Consider the following 21,361-nt stretch of genomic DNA (forward strand, 5'->3'; position numbering starts at 1 on the left):
GTGGCTTGATCAATTTACATACCTTACACCTCGGTGACACCAGGTTATTTTTATAGATTTCTCATTTGAAGAGTTTTGCCATCTTCAGATATAATCAGCAAAATCTAAGGCTGTGCTATGTAACCGACAAACACGAAGGCAGGATGTGTTCCCGGATAGTTTTCCCCTCCCACACTGTTTCTCAGACATTTCTGTTGGTGTTATGTTCATCAATAAGCTCAGCACTAAACACAGGCTACAAACCCCAAACTTGGAGCACGCTACTTTTTCCCCACACTTCAGAAATGTTTCAGCAATGGTCTGAATCCTGACTATAACAGTCAAGTTAGCACGTATTTACACTGACTGGCACATCCCAGCAGAGCTGACCTGCTGTTCACCTGACTGAAGTTTCAGTAAGTGTGTAGGAGTAAGATGAATGGCACAGATCAACCTTTAAACTCTGAAAGCATTTATGGAATTGACTGACACTGTTCATTTGTTGTTTCTGTAGTTGCTCAGTTGAAGCTGAGCATTAAGTTATGAACTCATTTGGCATTATGGTTGTTCTCAACCTCCAAGTTACCCGTTTCCAACATTATAGCAGATGGCTGTAGCAAGTTCTAGATGAGCTGGTGTTATTAGTACAGTTTAAGAGTTCTAGCCAGGTTAATCTTACTAAGGGCAGTGAGGAACTGATCCAACAGATTGTCTATGTTTTAGATACTGTTCCAGGCTCAGGCTCTATCAAGAGGTACCACTAACATGTTGGATACCTCTGGTTTAAGAGGACAGATGGATCCTTAACTGCAAAGGTTAAGACTCATCTGTATTTTCACAGAGCTACCTCATTGTAGTGCTGACACATCATGTTTTATCTGCACCCCAAACAGGCCAAGACAGTCCAGTGCTACTCCAACATTACCTTGAGGAAGTTTTTAACACGTTCTGGATCATAGCAGTTACTCTCCCTGCAGATTCTTTCCACTTCTTTAATTTGTCCTGTCTTGCACGCAGCTTGAATGTACTTGAAGTGCACATCTGGATCCTGGCTGAAGTTTACAATGGAGCCCAGGAAATAAAACAGACCTTGAGGGAAACAGTCAACATATTACGCTGAAGCACTTGAGTTGGATCAGTATTAGCTTTTGAGCAAACTTTCCAAGTTACATTTACATCTGATTACTGAAGTTTACAAAGAATGCAAAAAAGATTCAAGCATCGTAATCATTTTACAAAGATGAGATTGTCCTAGCTGCATTGAGCCTGTCACTCAACTTCTTTAAAGTTTAGCAAAACGCTCTTCAGCCACACACCTGCAGAGATTTGACCACTGACCTGCCACCACACTGACTCGACTACACACAGCTAGTCTTGTTGAGAAGTACAGAAGCCCAAGACCTAAAGGCTACACAAATTAAAGATGAGGATTTTGGACAAAGGCCAGCAGCTTCTTCAGGTAACTTTTTAGGTTGTTACAGCTCCAAGCATTTTGGTAGTATTTCAAAACCCCAAAATACGCAACACTGAATGTTGGTACCCCCCTCAATGGGGGATCTTTAAGGTTTAGCTCAGGTTTTGGGAAAGCTTTGAAGCCTAAGTACTTAAGCTTTCTAGATTTCAGCAGGTAGACAGTTCTTCATACACACATGTATGATGAGGAGAGCGCTAGCTCCTTTTGTTAAAGGCAAGAGCATGAACTTACCTTCAAAGCTCTTGAAAGACTCAAACAGCTCAATAAGTGACTGTGTTGACAGTTGTTCATGGTATTTTGAAGCTACCTGGACACAGATCTGCAGGTTCTGACGAATGTTAGCAGACAACATAGCACGCAGACACTCCAGAGAGTCTTCTACCGATAAGGAACCAAAATAATTCACTAACCACTGCAAAAATACGTAAGCCATTTTAGACCCAAGCAGAACACTCTAGACTCTGAAGTCAAATGTTGAAAGCAATTATTAATTGCCTGGCTTTTGCTAGATGGATGATATTTGATCTCATACCTCAGGATTGAGAAGATGAGTGTGAACTACAGCACGCTTGATGTCATACAAGTCTGTGAAGTGTTCGAGTGCTCTCTGCAGCAAGCCAGCTTTCTCACACAGCTGAGCTATGTGAGCCCGGTCATAATGAGTAAACATTTGGTTTCCCAGGATAGCATCTGCAACCTAGAGGGAATATTGAAAAGTCTCATTCAGTTCCTAAACGCTATCGCTATTATTTGATATGGACCACAGTGCAGTGGCTTGTCTAGCTACAGCCAAGCCTGACCCGATATATCCCTGAAAACATACCTGAGGTGCATGCATGAGGTTCATCTCAAGTAAACGTGTCTGCAGGGGACCTTCTGAGGGACGATTATTCTTCAGTGCATCCAGCAAGAAGGCTGTACATTGCTGAATTAGATTATATTCCATAAAGACATCCACAATCTGCAAAAAGAAATTTAGGCTTTTGATTAGGAAGTGGAAGCATATTTAAGCAAACTAACATCAAGTGCAGCTTCCGAAGCTCAGCTGTTTATCCTGACACTGCACTAAGCTGCCATTTATTGTTTTTAAAACTAGACAAGAAACAAGCATTGTCCTGGGAAGGTAAAACCAAACTCATAGTTCAAAAAATCTCTCTGATGGTAGGAATACGGCTCCTCTTACCAAATTAAGGCCCTGAAGTTAACATTTCATAGCAATAAAATTATTTACTTGTGTTATGTCTGCAAGAGGCTCTTCATCTTGAACAAGCATTTGTGCAAACTGCTGTCCTTGATCAGGGCTGATTCTCATCACATTCCTCAGCAGAAAAATCCAGTCTGGAGTATACCCAACCTGAAGAGATAATGAAAATTAATAGCTCAGCAAGAGCACAGCCCTTGTTAAATATAGAGCTCAGTAAAAGCTACTGTCAGAAGCTTACACAATCCAGTCAGAATTTCCTCATTTGGAAGAGGCTACATAGGGAAGCATGAAAGGATACATGTATGAAGTCAAACAGTAATTATTCATAATAAAACCTTAGACCAAAGTAGGTACTACACAAGCTCTCAGATTCCCCCACAATTACTTGTAGCTACTTTGGAACATAGACTAGTTATTCTTAAATACAGGACATATGCAGCAATTTAATTTCCTCTCACCTTCTTAGCATACAGAACGATCTTCTGGACTTGTCCTGTCTCAGCAAAACACTGGATGACTTTGTTTGGAACATTGGCTCTCAGATAGACACTAAGTGCTAGCGTAGGATCCACAGATTTCACAAGGTCTCCCAGCTCCTCTGAGCACTCCAGCTGTGTAAAGATAAAAATACAGTCAGTCCACCCTGACAGTGCCATGCTGAAATGCAGTACTACCTTCTTCCTCATTTGTCTTCCTTTTGGACTTCTCTTAAAAAAAATAAATAATATAAGGCCCAGCTTGAGAGTATTATATGACTCTTTCAGCAGTCATCTAGTGGGCTCTGTCCCTTATGCTGTTCTACCAGGAGCCAGGAAGGCATTTGTAAGGCTAAAATGGATTAGGTGATCGATTGTATCAAGTTTTTTTCTTCAGCTAATTACAGAAATGTAACCACAACTCAAAGTATATGCAAGTCAGTATCCGAAAAAACCTGCAGGGGTTTGGGAAGGAACAGCAGCAGCTCAGAAGCTTTCCCTGCCAAATTCACCCTGCTGTAATTTTAGTAGAACAAGTGAAGCTCAGGGTATTTGATGAATTCCCTGGCAGTACCATGGGTCATAGTTACAGGTAGAGTGAACACCTATTGTTCAACTGTTTGATCAGTCATGCATGGATGAGTTGCCCAGTTGAGTTTCTCAGGGAGAGGAGAGTCTGTCAAAGTTTCTCTCTCCAGGGCCCTAAAGGTAACTGCCCCAAATTTACCTTATCTTCCTTTAACCATTTTTCCAAGAGTTGTTTGCGTCCCTGCTGAAGCACTGGTCTGCAGAGTTCCAGAGACTCGTACTTATTCAGCTGCCCTTGGTCAAGCAGAATGCCAAAGTATTGGAGTAATGGGGAAGTCTGTCCCGGCTGAGCTGGAACACTCTGGAACCGGCGGATGGTGTCTGGAGTACGCAGGATTCCCTGCCAGAAACAGAGACGCACTTCAGTTTTCTGTTCTGCTATTGTGGCTTGGCAAGAGTTTCTGCAGAAAGCTGAAGTTAGAAGTGCTTGCTGCAGCGACACTATGTTTCACCAGCCCAGAATAAGTCAGAAGCAGTATGGTTCAACACCAGCTCCAACACTGAGAGATGTTTTGACAGAAGATGTGCAATAGCAGCCTATTAGGTTTGTTTCACTACCAACGCAGATTTACTTTCAGAGGACTGTCCTGCAGAATTAAAGACACCCTTGTCCTTACAAGTTCCTCTCATCTGAATTTAGTATGATCTTTGCTCTTAGTCTGTCCTTTGTGTCCTGTTTCCAGGTGCAGCCTTAGCTGGAGGCTGTCTTTTCACAGAGACTTTTTTTGATCTCTGGAGCAATAAAGTGTTAAGTAGCAGAAATATTAAGTCACATAACCATTACTTCATTTACCCCTCTCCCCCTCTGTGGGCTTCATACAAGCTTTAAGATCTTCCAGCACATAATCAGTACTCTCAATACATAGCACACAAGTTCTTCACAGGTATGTGAAGCACTGCCTTAGGACAGGAGCAGTAACAAGATTCTGGTCTTGCCACTTATAAAATTCAGTGAGCTTTCCTGAAGCAAGAAGCTTAAGCCAGCAGAGTTCAATACTGTTCTGAGTATCAGTCTATTACCTTTGGGGCGTTAGCTGCCACTTTTGCTGCCTCTGAATAGTTCCCTTGTGCGAACAGTGCATTGAATTTTCTGGCAAAGAGTTCCTCAGCACCTGCCAGGTTGTTGCGAACAGCCATTCGTAAAGCTAGGTCAGGATTCTGCAGCACATTAGTGATATAGGGAATAATATTCTCTTCTTCCACACACACTGAAAGCACCTGAATAAGTCACCAAGGAAAACTTCCAGTTAGTCCAAATACAAGAAGTGAGCCAAGGGGTAAGCTAACCTCTAAAAAGAAACCTATGGCATAAATGGAAAGCTTTTTCATCCCTTGATAACTGCTGACTCCTGCCATTTTATTTAAGAAACAGACCTCCAGTTAGAAAGAACCTCTACCACCCAATTACTACACCAAGGCACAAGATTAACACTCTGTTTAAACTGAGAGATCTACAGAGGTCAGAAATATAGGGATGTAAGTGCTTAAGATCTCCACTGTTCTTCCTTGCTCTGCAAAAGGATACGTTCTGCCCCCAAAGAGAGGCATACTCTAGCTCCATCCTCAACAGTAAGACAGCATTCAGATCCACTGACTGCCATTACAAAAGCCCCCAAATCACACAACCACAACCTGAGTTGTGGAAGAAACTGCAAGTCAGACAAGCTGCACTATGTTCAACCAGTCGATACTACCATACTCCTCATTCTATTATTGTCTTGGTAATTTTTGGAAACTTTTAGACATTGATATGAACACTACAGTGTATCATTAAGGGCCAGTGGGATTAGCTAAAGAAGTGGTTTCCAGGCCAAGCTTCCTTACTTGTCCCTTTCTGTTTACTCCAATAATTCCAGCTGTTGCCTCATGCTGTGCAGTAACAAATATGGTCTCTCCACTGATTCTGTTCATGTAGATACAGGTGCCAGTTTCCAGGTCATACAAGTGGATATAGCCATATTTTGTTATGAGAAACACCACATCATGCTTGTCGCTGATCTGCAAAACAGAAATAGGCAAATCAAATTTGGTAGTGGACAAAATGAGCAATCAGCAGAGAGCTGTGCCATTTCAGGACAACTAGAAGCGCTGTTAAATTTTTACTTGATACTTGAATACCATCACAGTAGAATCATGTTTTAAGAGCTTGAAAGACAGTCAAATATACAAGGATATTTCTTCCATGAACAAGGACGTGCTGCCTTTGAATGTTGTTTCAGTCTCCACCTTTACTGTGATGCTACTGAAGCAGAAGTCGCATCAGTTTAGTGCCAAGCCTCAAGTCAATATATTGACCACCTGGCTTCCCGTGCCTTGTTACAGTGTCACATGTGCCAACAGAAGCCACAGATTTGTCCTTGTGCTCTTGTTTGCGGCTGCCTTACCTGCATGGCAACAGGAAAGTCATTTTGTGCTTCAGGAGGAAAGAAGACATCCACTGCTTTCTTTGGAAACGGCTGATTCCCAGTAGGTGGTGTGCCAACTTCAATGATATGCAACTGTGCCACGGATAAGATTTGTCTGTTAGTTCTTGTATTTGTGTAACAACAGATTTAACAATGAAGATATGGCAATTCCTTTGCTGCTGAGCCTAAATCCCAAGTTTATGCAAAGACAAACTAAGTCAGTCTTCCTAAATATCTTCATTGGCTAAAGGCATGGCACACTGTATTCACGTACCATAGCTGATGGAATCAGTTAAGCATGATCTCTAATTACCTCCAGCTACTTCAAAGTTTAAGGATTCAGTTCAGTCACTTTACATACACTCTTTCAACTTGGTTAACATTCTACAGAGACAGTTCTGAAGATGTTTCTCTGAATCTAGCTTTGGTTCTACTTTGTCCTAGCTGTCACAAAGCAGCTCACATAAATCCACTGTTAGTATTAGACCACTAGTTAACCTTGTAACACTAGTGTTTAATTTTTTTCATCCAATAATTTTGAAATAAATTAAGCCTGATACTGGGGATCAGCATCAAAGAAAGATTACAACAGCTTTTCCCTTAAGCTTAGCCTGTGAAGCTGAGAGTCACGTGTCTCAAGCAGCTAATTATGCTGGTCATGACATGCCATTTCATGACTCGGAACAGACTCCTGCTACATCAGGTAGTCCCTGCTGTGAAACTCCATATGCACCACTTTTCCATGTGCATTAGATATAGAGCATCCAAACTGACACATAGTCCTTCACTTTTTTCCTAAGGGCAACTTTGTGGGTTAACCCACCTGCTCTCCTGGAAGCAGAAAACCAGGACGAGTCATTAAAGATTACAGAGTATTTAGAACCAAGTCTTACCTTACCCCCAGCTTGCCCTCTTACTGCAAAACAGAAGAGAGTGGATTCTTCGGCGTTTCCTTCCATCTTGAACTGCGCGAAGCTAGCTGCATGTCCCTCAATTGGCTGGGACACTTTTCTATCTACAGAATACAGCTGCATTGCTCCCACAACACGATTTTGCTAGACAAGACAGAACAAGAGTCAGAAACAAGATGCACTCCGACAGTAATTTCATTTAAGTTAGTGTTGGTAAATATGCTGTCATGAGAGCCAGGAATAAGATGCACTCCGACAGTAATTTAAGTTAGTGTTGGTAAATATGCTGTCATATCAAGTTCAAGTATCATGCTTTCTCTTACAAAGGCATAACTTAAGACTAATAACTTAAAACCAGTTTCCAGAGAAGGGCAATGAAGCTGGTGAGAGGTCTGGGGAAGCTAGGGTTATTCAGCCTAGAGAAAAGGAGGCTGAGGGGAGACCTTATCGCTCCCTACAACTACCTGAAAGGAGGGTGTAGAGAGGTGGGGGTCGGTCTCTTCTCCCAAGTCACAGGTGATAGGACATGAGGAAATGGCCTCAAGTTGCATCAGGGGAGGTTCAGATTGGATATTAGGAAAAATTATTAAACTGAAAGGGTTACTAAGCTTTTGAATGGGCTGCCCAGGGAAGCGATTGAGGCACCATCCCTAGAGGTATTTAAAAGACGGGTTGACATAGTGCTTAGTGACACAGTTTAGTGACAGTTTTTATCAGAGGTGGATTGATGGTTGGACTAGATGATCTTAAAGGTCTTTTAGAATCATAGAATTGTCTAGGTTGGATGGAAGACTCTTAATCTCATACTAGTGTTTGCACCATTACTGTAAGATTTTTGGTTACGCTTCAGCTTGCTATTTGAAGATCAAGACAAGCATTTACATTCCCAATAATGTTTTGGGAAAGAAAATAAAGAGCTCTAAGTCTTCCTTGGCAGGTCTCCCTAGTGATAAAGTACCTGTGCAGATATGCCAGTCAGCAGTAGCCATTTCTGCTTGGCATCAGTGCGGTAGTTGATGATCTGGCAGCCAGCAAGACTAGAGTGGCGATCAAACATTTTCACGGGCTGAGACTCCCCCTCCATACTCCAATGATAGACTGCATTATCCGTGACAAGGGCAACGGTGTTCAGAGAGATCCACTTCCAAAAGGTGACATCATCTGTCATTGTATGAGCCTTCATTTTGCTCTTCATTTCAATGTTAAATATTTGAAGCGTTTTCCCAGCTAGAAAAGCACAACACGGTTAGCCAGGTTACAGATTCCACTTGTTACTTCAAGCACTGGTTAAAAGTACAAGAGCTGCATTATGGCATTACACCCTTCTGACTTCCTTCAAGAAAATGCTATTATATTCTGGCAGTATCTTCAGTAATCAGTATTACTTTTAACCAGACCACAATCCTAGGCTAGTTTTACCAATTTACTACCGAGCAATCAAACAGATGTGGAAAACAACTTGGTAGGAGACAAGAGCTTCAGCTACACGAACAAGTTGCATTGTACTTCACATACATCAAAACTAGGTCACAATAACGCTGAGTCTCTTGAAAGTTGTGAGGAGAGCTATGCCACCGTCATTAAAAAATATGTCCACATCTGTTTTAAGTATAAAAAAAAAAGCACAACATGGAACAGTCAAGTTGGCAGAGGGGTTTCATAATTCAGACTCATTAACCAAAACCCTTACGTTGCACTAATGGGATACACAGCTACTGGCTGCAAACCAGACTAACAGAAACTGTGCAAGGAAAGGAATCTAGTGACCAACACAAGCTCTAGAAGGTAAGAGGAAAAGTTCTCTGAATTACATCGAATGGTGCATACATAGATCCTGAACAGTCACCTGCAGTCATTTCTAGTAGTTTTTATAACGTGGTGGCATATAAGAAATTATTTCTTCCTGTTGAGAAGATAAGGAAGGTTCTGGCCAACTTCTGGACAGCTAGTTAAACACATGTTAGTGTAGCCCAAGAGGAATATTAAATATCATGTTAAACTAGGTGCAGGTGAGAATATCTGCCACAGTTATAACTAACTCAGCTTGATAAAGCTGCAATGCCAAGTGGGCAAGTGCCTTCAAACACCAAGGATTAGTTAGTTAGAAGCCACCATTAGTTCAGCTACTGACATAAGATGCAGAGTCAGGAGTTTCTCCAGAGCTTGGAGGCGACTCATCTAACCCAGTGTTACTCGGGCTACAGACTAGCAGTTTCTTTCCAGAGCTAGTGCAGCTGGAGCTTTAGAGTCACGGGACATTACATTCAGGTAACATATATCCTACATGCTATGCAAGGCATATTAAGAGGCAAAATCTAGACTTAAGTCAAAGTCCTGTTTATAAAAAGCTTAATATCAAGATCGCAACAGTTTAAGTACACTTAAGAGTCCTCGAGTGGAATAATTTTCTGCATCTTAAGGATTCCCTTGTTTGGGAGAGCACGAAACCCTCTCAATTTCAGGCTTTCAGTTGCTTAATGCCACTGTTCAGCCACATGCACCACAGATCTGAGCCATTTGATTCTGCTTTCTCTTTTCATAAGACAGGACAGGAACTAGTACAGTCAATTGAAATAACTCACCATCTGCACACACAAGAAAGCATTAAAGTTGTGACAAAACAGGAGCACAGTGTTAAAGTCAAACTTAAATAACACTGAATACATATAAATCTTTCCATTAACAATATGAATACGTGCATTTCTAGAGTGACAGTATTTGAACTTCCTGGGCCTCTTGGGGAAAGAAATTGACATTTCTGGAGACTCCAGAGGAATGCTGGTATCTCCAGTGATACAGGGAACAAAGTTAGCTGACCTTGCGCTTGACTCACTACACACATCTTCTCTGCATAGTTTCACTTTTCTTATCCCTAACTGATATAATAAATATGCACAAATTGGTGCACCAGCCTCTTCCAGCAAGGCCAGACTAAAGCCTTCAGGAATATTTTCCCTCCTTCTCAGTCTTACTTTCTTTCTCTGTAAAGAAAGGCTTAGTTAATAGACCTTACACGCTTAGGAGATCAGGTCTCAATTCCCTCTAATGTGATTCCAGACTAGAGACTCCAGAAGTATCTTAAAGCCCTTCCAGCTCTCCCCACTGAGAAGCTGTAAGCATTCTGACTGAAGCAGAACTCATTCTAATGACGAGCAAATAGCAGGAAGCCTCTGAAACTTACTGCCCTGCTACCTTCAGAAGAACTGGAAATGCATTAAACTTAAGTTCCCATTAAGCTGTGGAAAACTGGTAAGGGATCTTCCCACGTAAGTTGCATGAGACATAAGTCAGTCATAAACTAGTCCTGCAGAAAGCTTTCCATCCACTTCAGACATTTCTTTATCAGGACTTCCATACCTTTTAACGCAATGACTTTACTGGCAGGGTTCATGATAGCACTGTCAGCTGAAATTGGTCTTCGAATAGGGTTGCTGGGGTCATTCATGTCAATGATGACCACTTGAGCCTGTTCTCCTACTTTCTCTCTTATGCAGATGAATTTGTCAGACTCCATTGTCAGAGTGCTGAACCCGATGTTTGCTGGGTTGATGCCCAGGTTTTGGAGCTGGAAGAGGAAAAAAAGAACAAAAAGTTTAACATTAAGTTACTACCTCATTATAGCCATGAACAGCTTTGGTGAAAGTTACAAGAGATACTAGATTTCATGTATCTTTGTGACAATACAGCCATGCTACCCAAAAATGGCACGGTACAGGAGTTTTTGCCCATCTTCAATTAAGCCCTGCAGCATTCAAGCACTTGGTACCTTGTCTTCAAGGTCCGTTTACAAACCACTGTTTGGAGAACTTAACTTTTGAACCCCTCCTATGATTTAAGACACATTGAACTTGCCAGCTCCCAGCAGCTGAGCTAGAATTGCAGCTTCAGTACTCACTCTCACCAGCTTTGCTTCCAGAGCCTTGACTTACCCCACTGAGCTTGGCAGCTATCACTATTTCAAGCTTAACATCACGTGTGAGGTGTCTGAGCTTTATCTTTATCCTTACAGAGTTAAAAAAAGCTACCTGTCTAGCAATCAGCCTAGTCCTGTCCAGCAGCCAGGCTAGACACCACCCAGCAGAGCTACCACATACGAGATGGACACTATTGAAATCAGAAATGGCTCACCCACAGCCATACTTAACACTGAAAATATCAGTAAACCACTTCCTTTTCTGCTGAGCCACAGTGTGCTTCTGTTAACCTTTAGACGCCTAACTTCAATTTCTGTCTCTTGTACAGCTTGCAAGAAAACACAGTGCAGTTAAAACTGTTTCAGAGTGTTTGCAACAGACTAGTGTATTAGGATTTCAGTAGTGAAACAAAGTTTATTCCATTTTTAACGGTGGAAAAGCAGAATAGTTAGTTCACCTCACCCAGCTTGTGGTTATCTTAAAAACCTCAAGATCGGTTTTCTACCGTTGGAAGAATTATCACTTCTAGTACTTCAGATATTTTTCTTTCCGGGAAACTGTTTGAGCTTCAAGCCCAAGGTCTCCCAGGAAGAGCTAGACCTTCAAAGCCATTTTAGTATTATTGTACTAGTTGGAAGGAAAACACTAAGCTCTTATCAGCTGTGCTCTGTTCAAGCTCAGAGAGGACCACGCCTCAGCTGCTCAGTTCCTGCTCCTTGCAGCTTCCGATAAAGAGGGTGTTTTACTACACTTCCCCTTTGTCCCGGCTCCCAGACAGCAAACACCAGGCACAAGTAACATCTGGGCTGTGGCACCCCAAGTTAACAGAACAAGCTTCACAAAATGCCCTCAAATGGATGATTTCTATCGCCCAGTGAATCAAGGCAGCCAGATCTTGGTACAGTTTAAGGTTGAGGCTCAAAAGCAAGTCAGTTTTAGCTCCTTGGGTCTGCTGGAGGAGAAAATTTCTAGAAGATTATTCAGCCTTTGTATATGGTTCTTTGGTCACTCTGCATTTAAGTCCCTTGGCCTAAAGGCCACTATTTCATTGAAGTTACCTTGCTCTTTCAGGAGATGCCTTCACCATTCAAAGCTCTTCAGTCAGTTTCAAACAGTAAGATCTCAATGCTGTACCAAGATGATGCTCAGGGCTTTAAGGGCTCATTTCACCACCAGTTTACAGAGAGGTTACACTGATCCTTTGGTACATTTAAGGTCTACCCAGCTTTTCTACTTTGAAAGATTTTATGAGATATAAGACTAAAGCAGAACAGATTTAAATGTAATTCCTAAAGCCAGGCATCAAGCTAGCTTAAGTCATTCTTCCAAGGCAGAAGATCTACACCTCCTGTGACTTAACACCGTGAACAGTTTCACTCAAAGACATCTCCCTTTACATTCACCCACCCGCCAATAAAGCCAGGAAACTTTCAGGTGACAGAAAGGTGTTTTAGCAGCTCTCCCAAGAGAAAACTGCCTCAAACCCAGCTTCCTTGACAGGTCAGAACTCTATCAGATTAAAGTCTGCTTGAGGTCCAGCATCACAGAACCTGACCACACATTCTTCAGCAACATGGAGTCACTCGACAGATTTCAGATTTAAGTTCAATTCTGCCTTTCACACCTTTATCTGGGTAGTGTCCTCTAGGCCCAAGACTGATATGTGTACACCAGTGAGACAGGGCTACATGCAACCTGGTCATACCCCTGCAGGTAGAGAAGGTTTGAAGACATAGGAGTTTCATCTGGTAGAGCTCGAGAAACTTACTAGGATGTGGCATTTCCTTTTGCTAGGGCTGCAAGCTTAACCAGTGCTAAATCATTTACCAAGCACTCAATTTCCTTGTTAATTTGGCAGAGGAGGGTAGTTCCAGAGCACCAAGTATTCTGCCTGGCAATAACTGACAGCACTATACCCAAATGGACACCACTGACAGAACGTATCAAAGAAGCAAGTCCTAGCAGATGGCAGATCTTTTAGGGAGGTCTAGACTTAACCACTGAGTCAAAGTTGCTTAGATAATGCAAGACAGATTTATCTTAATCATAAGCAAACTGCCATCTGCTAGGTGTCATGCCTGAGGTACCCAACCCTAGTCAGTAGTGGAAGACATGGTCCTTTTTAAGCTTAAGACCATTCCCAAAGTCTAGATATTTCTTTGGAAAGATTTAAATTGCCACTGGAGCTCTGCAGAAAGCTTGGAGAAGCTTTCTGATGGAGCTGCGACCCTTAGTGATGTCTTCAAGTACACAAGCTCTTTCTGCTAAGATTTCATCTTTTAATCTCAACAGAACCAAGTGCACAGACCAAGTCTGCTCCAAGCACCAGACAGGAACCCGACTGTGACAATCTCTGTGTTTGATTACACAGGAGGGTCACCAGCCAAGAGTGGCACTCGCTTTGCTCAGCTGGTGAGACTAATGGTGACTTTTCTTGGCTGCGCTCAGACCTGATGCAAAGAACTCTTGATTATAAATCATTCCCTGGAGTACAGGTCATTTTCTTCCCCAAGCAGGTTAAAGTTCAGGTGAGTGAGGCACGAGTGTTTACAAAGCTAAGCAAAGCAAACAGAGATTAAGATTACTATTATGGAATGTAACAGCAGGTATTTCCTTGGAAGCTTTTATTATGAAAATTTCAATACTATTCTACCTACAAACTCCCGAGCTTACACTACTAAAACAGTACAGGGGTTTATGGCAGATTTTTCCACCCCCTCTCCTCTTACCATAGAGGAAAACACCCAAACACTTTTTATTGCACATTTAGGTCCTCTACCTTTCACTAATTCAGAAACAAGTTTAAAAGACTGGGGGGGGAGCGAGAGATGGGAAGTAACCGTAAGATAGTCCTGCATTATACTATGAAAAACACTTCCTTGGCTTTCAAGCAGATACAAAAGCAGAACTCGCCCGCTACGCTTGGGCAACCAATCGACAGTTGAAGTTATTTTACACCAACGTTTGTTGGAAAATTCAGTTATACCAGTCTCCTGAAAGCACGCTGAGAGGAAAGTGAAGTAGCTGCTCCATTAGAGTGGAACCATGAAACAAGTTGCCAGAGCCAGCAGCAACCCTTCTGTTCAGCAGAGATGTCGCCTTGAAGGACTCATCTAATTCAAGGCTGGGTACGCTTCAGTCAATGGCAGACTGTACTAAACCATCCAATTCTATGACAACATTTATCTGAACAGTGCTAAGAGGTGAACCGTAACAACAAGGGAAGTAAAAGTCTGATTAGTAATTTTTTTTTTCTTCACTGGAAGATAATTCAAGTACATTCTTGGTAACTTACCCAGAGAAGCTGTTATATTGCATGCACGTTTGACATCAAACTGAATGATAAAACTGCTGACAAGACTCTCTTTGTTGACCCCTTCCTGGAATATTCGCTTTCTTGTGACAGTTTGCTTAGCTGTCAAATAATTTCTCCTTGCCTACGAGGAAGGGCGCAGAACTGCTGAGCACGCATTTCACCTCGAGTCTCACACTCCACAGGATATAACCACTGTTCTTGTGGCCACAAGCAGCTGCTCAGTCTCTGCCCAGAGACTCCTTATCTACACACTGCTAGGAGTCACGTAGCTGGGAAACGCCAGTTAAGAGAAATATTCCCAGTCTTTGGAGAAGCACAGAGCTCCCTGAGATGTGCTGGAGCCACATTAGCTCTACTGCAAGGCCACGCTTTACTGGGTTTTGATTAAGGCAGGCAGACACCACACTACATTTCAGGCACTAATTTCATTCATGAAAATTAGCAAAGCAAATTTCAGTCACACAGAAGATTTCTCTCTGTGCTGATCTGTTAGAGTTACTGGCTGCAGCTCTGTCACACGGGGGTCCCACAGCCCATCAATGGCTCCAAAGTACTTCACGTTCACCAGCTCAAGGTGAGAGTTACAGTTTGTGACAGGACAGGAAGCTGTGTTTTCAACAGATAAGAGACCTCTATAACATTCAAGAGCCTTTCTGTTTCTATATCCTTCCTATTTTCTGCCTTGCCCCCAACAGGCCGAGGTAGCCACCTGGCCTCAGCAGCCACAGACATGCTGTGTGACCACTTCAGCTACAAGCCACAGCCGGGACAGTACCTGCTGAAACTGGAGCCCAGAACCACTGGCTGCCACTACTTATCTCTGGTTGCCACCACAGTCTGAGCAGGAGTAGTGCCACCAAGACAGGCAGGCCTGCTGGCTTCAGTACCTGCTGCGAGGGACACAGCAAGAGGAATAGCCCATAAACTGCTTAACTAATTGTTCCTATCCAATTAGTCGACACACACACACTCCTCAAGTCACTTCATTTCTTCACAGCATTCTTTGTTACAGATTCTCCTTCTGTAAGGACACTCCAAGCTCACTGGTTTTAGGAACTCAGATCCACTCAGCAGCAGGGAACAGGAACCCCAACAAAGCAGTGTTAGGCACAGCAGTCCTGTCTAATTCCTGACTTAAAACACCAACAAGAGACTTCAAAACTTCTCCTTTAAACTAATGCTGTGATAGCAGAGATTTAGTGGTTTAGGATATATTAAACTGTCTCACTGCTGGCACAATACATGGAAGCATTTTGGTGTTTCGCATCATTAGAACGAAGTGGTAAATTTGTAAGTTTTATTATATGATGTCTCAGCTGTCCAGTTTTATTCAGTTAATGCTTTGGCACAGCTAGCTGTGATTCTGAGAGCCATCCAAGTGCCACCACACTGGAACAGCATACCCACCATTCAGGTTTGCTGCATCAACAACCAATAGATACAAGAACCCCTTTCCTAGTTTAAAAGAGTTCTGTCTCAGTATCAAATGCATAGTCTGAGCTTACAGTTTTCTGTCCTGTCTAGACAAGTCTAGAGAATAATTTATTTTTTAAAAAATATATTTAGGTTCAGAACAGTGTTTAGTAATGCCTTGAATCACACCAGTACAGTGGCATGCCTGGTCCAAGCTCAATTTTTATACATTTCAGAGTAGTTTGGCTAAATTAATTGGCACTCACAATTCATCACCTGCTAACTACTCTGGTTCCTCCTCACTCATCAGGAACTTACAGTCTTACAAAATGTCCATGCACCTACCACACTGAGTAAACAGTTGTGTTTCACTTTCACCCTCAAATACACAGAGGCACCAACTTATGGAATCGCCAAAACCTGGACATGAGCAGCCAGATTTGCAAACATTCAACATACTGAACTCTGACCTCCCACTACATGCCCACTGATCTGTTTCCTCATGGCTACTTTAAGAAAAAAAAAACAACACCAAGGCGCAGCACTATAAAGTTTTATAACAGGAGTCCAGTAGTTTTGATAGCACAGGAATCAAGTTTGTCCTTGGAAACTCCCAAGGAAAAAAGTTTGCCACAAGAGAACATCAACAGCACGTTGTGGAGAAAGCAGGCACCTACAACAGACAATACACAGATAACACCCTACTTGTTTGTGACCACTGAGATTTCAGAGGTATGCAATGGGAATCAAACAAACAACCTCTGAAGACCGACTACACATTTTGTTTTTGGACTTAACTTTGTAAATATCCAGAAAGCTTGCTTAGCCCTAGTAAGCTAACTATTTGCCACTTCTTCCTTGCCCAGACTGGGTCTCTAGCTCAAACTGTGGGTACGCAGCGTGCTGTACTGTGTACCCCAGAGACAAGGCAGTCAGGAGCAGAACAGTGCAGAGCTTCTGGAGCCTTTAACTCTTCATTCCCGTGTCACCCAGCCAAGATGCTGACAAGGACAGATAGTGACAGCTTGCCCTGAGCAGTGCAGTATGGAGCACAACTGGACTGAAGATGCAGATCAGGACAAGCTTTGTACAGACAGTCACTTGACTATTTTCTGATTTGCAGTAGTGGATCCACGGAAAACTATATTGTACTACACACAGTGCCGATTGTCAGCCTTTTAGCTTAATTAAAAGCAACTTTCAGGAATAGTCTCAGCAAGAACTTTCCTATCCATATCTTTCCCGAATAAAGCTCCAGTTGGGTACCTTGTCTTTCCTTATGCATCAGCTACAAATTTGCAAGTGTTGCGCAATACCTGCAGGACAAGTTTCCTAGACAATGTAGGTCAGGCACAGTTCAAGAAATTGTGCTACTGAGTCCATGAAGACCTCCTATGAGCACCCTGGGAGGCTGGACAGAACAGACTAAAGCAGTACAGCAAAAATGTACCAATATCGGTGTTCCCGCTCTCAAAATTTACTCCAGCAGGAAGTCAGAAGTTTCAGCATAAAAACAGCACCTCCGAGAATTCGAGTTCCTGTGAAATTTTTTTTCAATGAAATAAAATGAGGAAGTTCAGTAGGTAACAGCAAACCCAAGGGTTATGTGCAAGAGCCATGTGTGTTGCAGGCTCAGAAGGCTGGACACCAGTCTTACAAAAGACCAGCTCACACATGCAGTTGTAAGAGCCACTGATTAAATCTGTGCTCTATGTTAAACAGGAACAGGGGAAAAAGCACAAATAAACAGGTAAATCAGCCTTTAGTCAGAAGAGTCATGTTCCACAATAGTGCTGGCCTGAAACCTATCAGATGAGTTTCCTTACGTAATAGCACTTATGTCATTAGAGACCTGGTAGTGGGTCACATGCAAGGTTTGTATCTTAAATAATGTATCATAGATGCATTTCCACAATACTTTATTAACAGCTGGGGTACCCAGAGGGATGAGTTTCACCTGAGTACACACGACCTTCTCAATACCTGGGTCTAGGCTATGTCACCACCAGGCAAGAACATTTGCTCTGAGCTGAAGCACTGGCCAACTGATGAGATCCTCCTCTCACTGCTACTCGCTAAAGGAGGGTCCAGGACTACACCCAAGCTATGAGTTCTGCTCTGGTTTTAAACCAATATTGAAGTTATCCAGTGCTCAATAGTTAGCTAGCTAGATAAAACCCAATCATGGCAGCATTTTTTAAATCTTAAAATAATGCTATGGACGGTAGTCATTTGCACAGCAAAACAGGTATTTTGCAGTTGTTCTTTTAACGAAGTGTCTAGAAATTAAATTCTTTCCGTTTGGGTTGGAAAGGTGTCACTCCAAACCATGCAAATCCATCACAAACCACACAGACATCACAGGGAAGCAGGGCTACAGCCAGGCTGCTAGAGGCCAGAAGATCCTGTCTAGGTATGTCAATTTAACTTTTATTACACAAGTTCTCCTCCAAAAAGACTTCTCGGGAGCGTAGTCAAGCTTAAAACCATCACAGCTATGGCCAGTGAGGAGGAGCAGCAGGGCTCGTAGTACTTCGCCCCATAGCCTTGTCAGATAGGAAGTACACATTGCACAACCCCACTACTGCTCCAGTCCCCTCCCTGCACTCCAGATTCACCCACCAATATTAAAGCTGCATGTTTATTAGAGCAGGTAACCTTGCATCCCTGCAGCAGGGCTATTTTAGAATTTGTTACTGGCGCCTTCAGAAGGCCACGTTAAAGAAATGAAAAGTCATCACTTGGAAATAATCTATTAAGCGTGTGGTTGTGGTTTCACGGCACCCAAACCTAGAATTTGTCAGAGGCCAGTAGGTACCAGAGAGAAAGTGAAGACCTGGCACTTCCAGTGCCTGCACTGCCACAGCTGTACTGCAGGGAAGCCCGCAGCAGCCTCCACGTCTCACTGCAATACGTGGTTTTCCTTCACAGGATATGACATTACAAGCCAGGACATCTATAAAACGATCCAATACATCCTTACGATTATAAGCCTTAGCCTCATTAAGAAAAAATAATAAAAAATTAAGCAACACAAAGAGACAACTCGGTCTCTTCTCATCAATTTCTCCCCTCACCTTCCCCCTCCCCTTCCCCCCCGCAGATCCCGCGCTGAAGCGGGGTTTCCCGGTGGCTCTGCCCCGGGGGCGACGGGCGGACACTCTCCCCGGTTCGGAAACGGAGAGGAACCACCGCGCTCCCCTCCCGCCGCCCCGCAAGGTGCCGCCGGCCCGGGCACGGCGCCAGCCTCGCCCACACCGCCGGGACCGAGCACCCCGAGCGGGGAAAGCAAGATAGAGACCGGGCAAGGGCAGGGGCTAGATGCCCGCCGCCGGGGCGCGCGTCTCAGGACACGGAAGAGCCCCGCGGCCCCTGCCCTTCCCCTCACGCCCGGCCCCGCTGGAAGGTGCCCTTCGGGGCGGCACTGCCCGGGCTCGACAGCGGCAAAGGCTGCAGGAGGGCGGCCACCCCGCCACCGGCGAGGCCCGGGCCGCCCCACCGTCCCTAAGGAAAGCCCAACGGACAGGCCCGAGGCCTCTCGCCCAGGCAACCGTCCCCAGGGCGGCTCCTCCGCCTGAAGGGAGAGGCCCGCCCGGCCCAGCCCAACCTCCCTCAGCCCCTCCGCGCCCACCTGGAGATGCTCCTGGAAGCGAATCGGCAGGATCTGGGCCATGGCGGCGGCAGCAGCGGGCTGGGGCTCCAGTCCGAGGCCGGACCGGAGTCGCACCTCAGCGGGGAAGCGGGACCGCAATGGCGGAACAGGCCAGCGAGCGGGGAGAGCCGCGGCGATCCGGAAGCTGCCCCCGCCGGCGGAAGGATACCGCCGCGGAAGGAAGAGGCCTGCCCTTACCTGCCGGGACCGGCCTTAACAGCGCCGGCCGGGCGGAAGGATCGCGGCGAGCGCCGTGACTCAACCCCGCCGCGGGGCCAATGGGAGAGGCGGAAGGATCCGCTCTACCGGAAGGGACTATTTCGTGCCTCATCACTCCTCCCTCCCCGGCCTTTTTTTTTGCCACATCATGCGACCGAGGGGCGGCGGCGTCACTTCCGCTCCTCCGCGCTCGTCGCCCCGGGTCACGTGACGGGGGCAGAACGGCCGGGCAAGGTGACTCGGCCGGGCCTGAGGGGGGGGAGGCGGTTGCCATGGAAACGGGCGGAGGCGGCCCGGCCTGGACCCCCTGAGGGAGCCCTCAGCAACACTGAGGGACCCCGAGAACCCCCTGAGGGACCCCAGAGGCCCGGGGTTCACCCCCCTCCCCGGGCAGGGCAGTGATGGATTTCCCCCCTCCCGCCCCTGCCCCTCAGCTCTCACCCAGCGTTTTTCCCCCATTTTAGGAGCCACCCCGGGTGCCAACTGCTGCACCGCAAGCACCATACTCCGCAGAGGATGGGGTTTTCCTTTCAAACAAGAAAACAAAGCAGGGAAGGGTCATAAGCTGGTACCGACCTTCCTCCTTCCCCAAAATCAGGGGATGTCAGTGAATATCACATCTCAGTCACTGCCTACGCTCCTTCCATTAGCAGTTTAAGGCCTTTCACTTCAAAACATTTCATTGAATAAACCCGTTATGCTTTAGCTGTGGAGCCCCAGAAAGCCAGGGCTGTTGGATCCCTCAAGAGGCTGCTGCCTGTGGTAGGATCCATCCCTCCAAAGGCTGTGCACGTCGTGCCACCTCTGTCCTGACACCCAGAACACAGTCCTGACCAGTGCCCGGTGTTTCTTTTCCCTGATAAGCTCTGCATTTCTCTCACTTGTTCTATGTGTGGCATTAAGAGCAGAAGCAGCAGCCTCTCCCAGGGTCCTCTCCTCGGCTGGCGGGGAGATGTCAGGCTGATGGGGACGTCTTGTATCTCCGAGACTCCAGGGATGGCCCAAAGGACTCTCCCCATGTAACACTGTTAATAAATACAGCAATATAATTAAGCTTCCAATTTCCTTCTGTGTTTATTAACTTACAGTCTAACTCCAGCCCATAAAAACAGGTAAAAACTGCACTCTTTTCACTCTAGGACTGCAGGGTTCCAAGCACTTTACCAAGAGCCCACGCGTGTTGTAAGGCACGGGCACCCCAGCAGATCTTACAGCTTTTCTTCTATCTTCCCTTATTTTGCAATCTCATGGTTATTTCCTCAGCCCATTTTTGTTTTGTGTTGAATTCACAATTTCAAAACCTCTGAGCAGCCCTGGAGCATGGAGGGAAGGGGGGGGGAACCCTCCCTTCTTGCGACTGAGTAAAAAGAAATAATGAATAAAATCATAAAGCATTAGGATCTGTCAGGAGATACATGGCCCCAAGCAAGAGTGGGCGTTCTAGCTACTGATCTCAGACCTACTGTGTGGTACAGATGGCATTTGGTGTGCAAGTGGCTATGACACTGCAAATATAATATAAATCAAATTAAACAGCAATAATTTGTGGGCTTTTGCAAAATTCAGACCATAGGGTTAGTCAAGAAAAAAGCGCTGCCTTCTCAAGAGCAGGAGTCTGAGCAACAGCAATGAAAGAATAAAGCCCTTTTCCCTCTGAACCCAGGATAAAGGGCCCAATGAATGTTGAATCGTAAACATGGGTCTTCCTACAAAGATCGATCACAACCAGCAATTGTTGGATTCACGCCTTCCCTTAGGAATGAGAAAGGCATTAATCTCGCTGCTGTTTCTGTGCTCTGCACACACAGAA

General features: G+C 44.6%; 1 protein-coding gene across 2 annotated transcripts in view; it reads right to left on the reverse strand.

Annotated features, from left to right (window-relative positions):
* The window catches only part of CLTC (clathrin, heavy chain (Hc)), a 34,038-nt gene extending 14,448 nt beyond the window's left edge, over positions 1 to 19,590 (reverse strand). The window contains exons 1-14 of one of the 2 annotated variants that reach the window (XM_014953158.1): positions 19,312 to 19,590; positions 10,395 to 10,602; positions 7,996 to 8,264; positions 7,020 to 7,181; positions 6,106 to 6,219; positions 5,546 to 5,719; positions 4,742 to 4,939; positions 3,861 to 4,061; positions 3,116 to 3,268; positions 2,685 to 2,807; positions 2,277 to 2,414; positions 1,986 to 2,150; positions 1,685 to 1,865; positions 905 to 1,068 (exon numbers count right to left, since the gene is read on the reverse strand). In XM_014953158.1, the coding sequence (XP_014808644.1) occupies positions 905 to 1,068; positions 1,685 to 1,865; positions 1,986 to 2,150; positions 2,277 to 2,414; positions 2,685 to 2,807; positions 3,116 to 3,268; positions 3,861 to 4,061; positions 4,742 to 4,939; positions 5,546 to 5,719; positions 6,106 to 6,219; positions 7,020 to 7,181; positions 7,996 to 8,264; positions 10,395 to 10,602; positions 19,312 to 19,353 (2,292 nt within the window). In that variant the 5' untranslated portion in view covers positions 19,354 to 19,590. The remainder of the gene's footprint in view (positions 1 to 904; positions 1,069 to 1,684; positions 1,866 to 1,985; positions 2,151 to 2,276; positions 2,415 to 2,684; positions 2,808 to 3,115; positions 3,269 to 3,860; positions 4,062 to 4,741; positions 4,940 to 5,545; positions 5,720 to 6,105; positions 6,220 to 7,019; positions 7,182 to 7,995; positions 8,265 to 10,394; positions 10,603 to 19,311) is intronic. The other variant, XM_014953159.1, reaches the window with a different exon arrangement.
* Positions 19,591 to 21,361: the final 1,771 nt, after the last annotated feature.

The sequence above is a fragment of the Calidris pugnax genome, unplaced genomic scaffold (assembly GCF_001431845.1).
Source record: "Calidris pugnax isolate Ruff unplaced genomic scaffold, ASM143184v1 scaffold133, whole genome shotgun sequence".
Classification (NCBI taxonomy): Eukaryota; Metazoa; Chordata; class Aves; order Charadriiformes; family Scolopacidae; genus Calidris; species Calidris pugnax.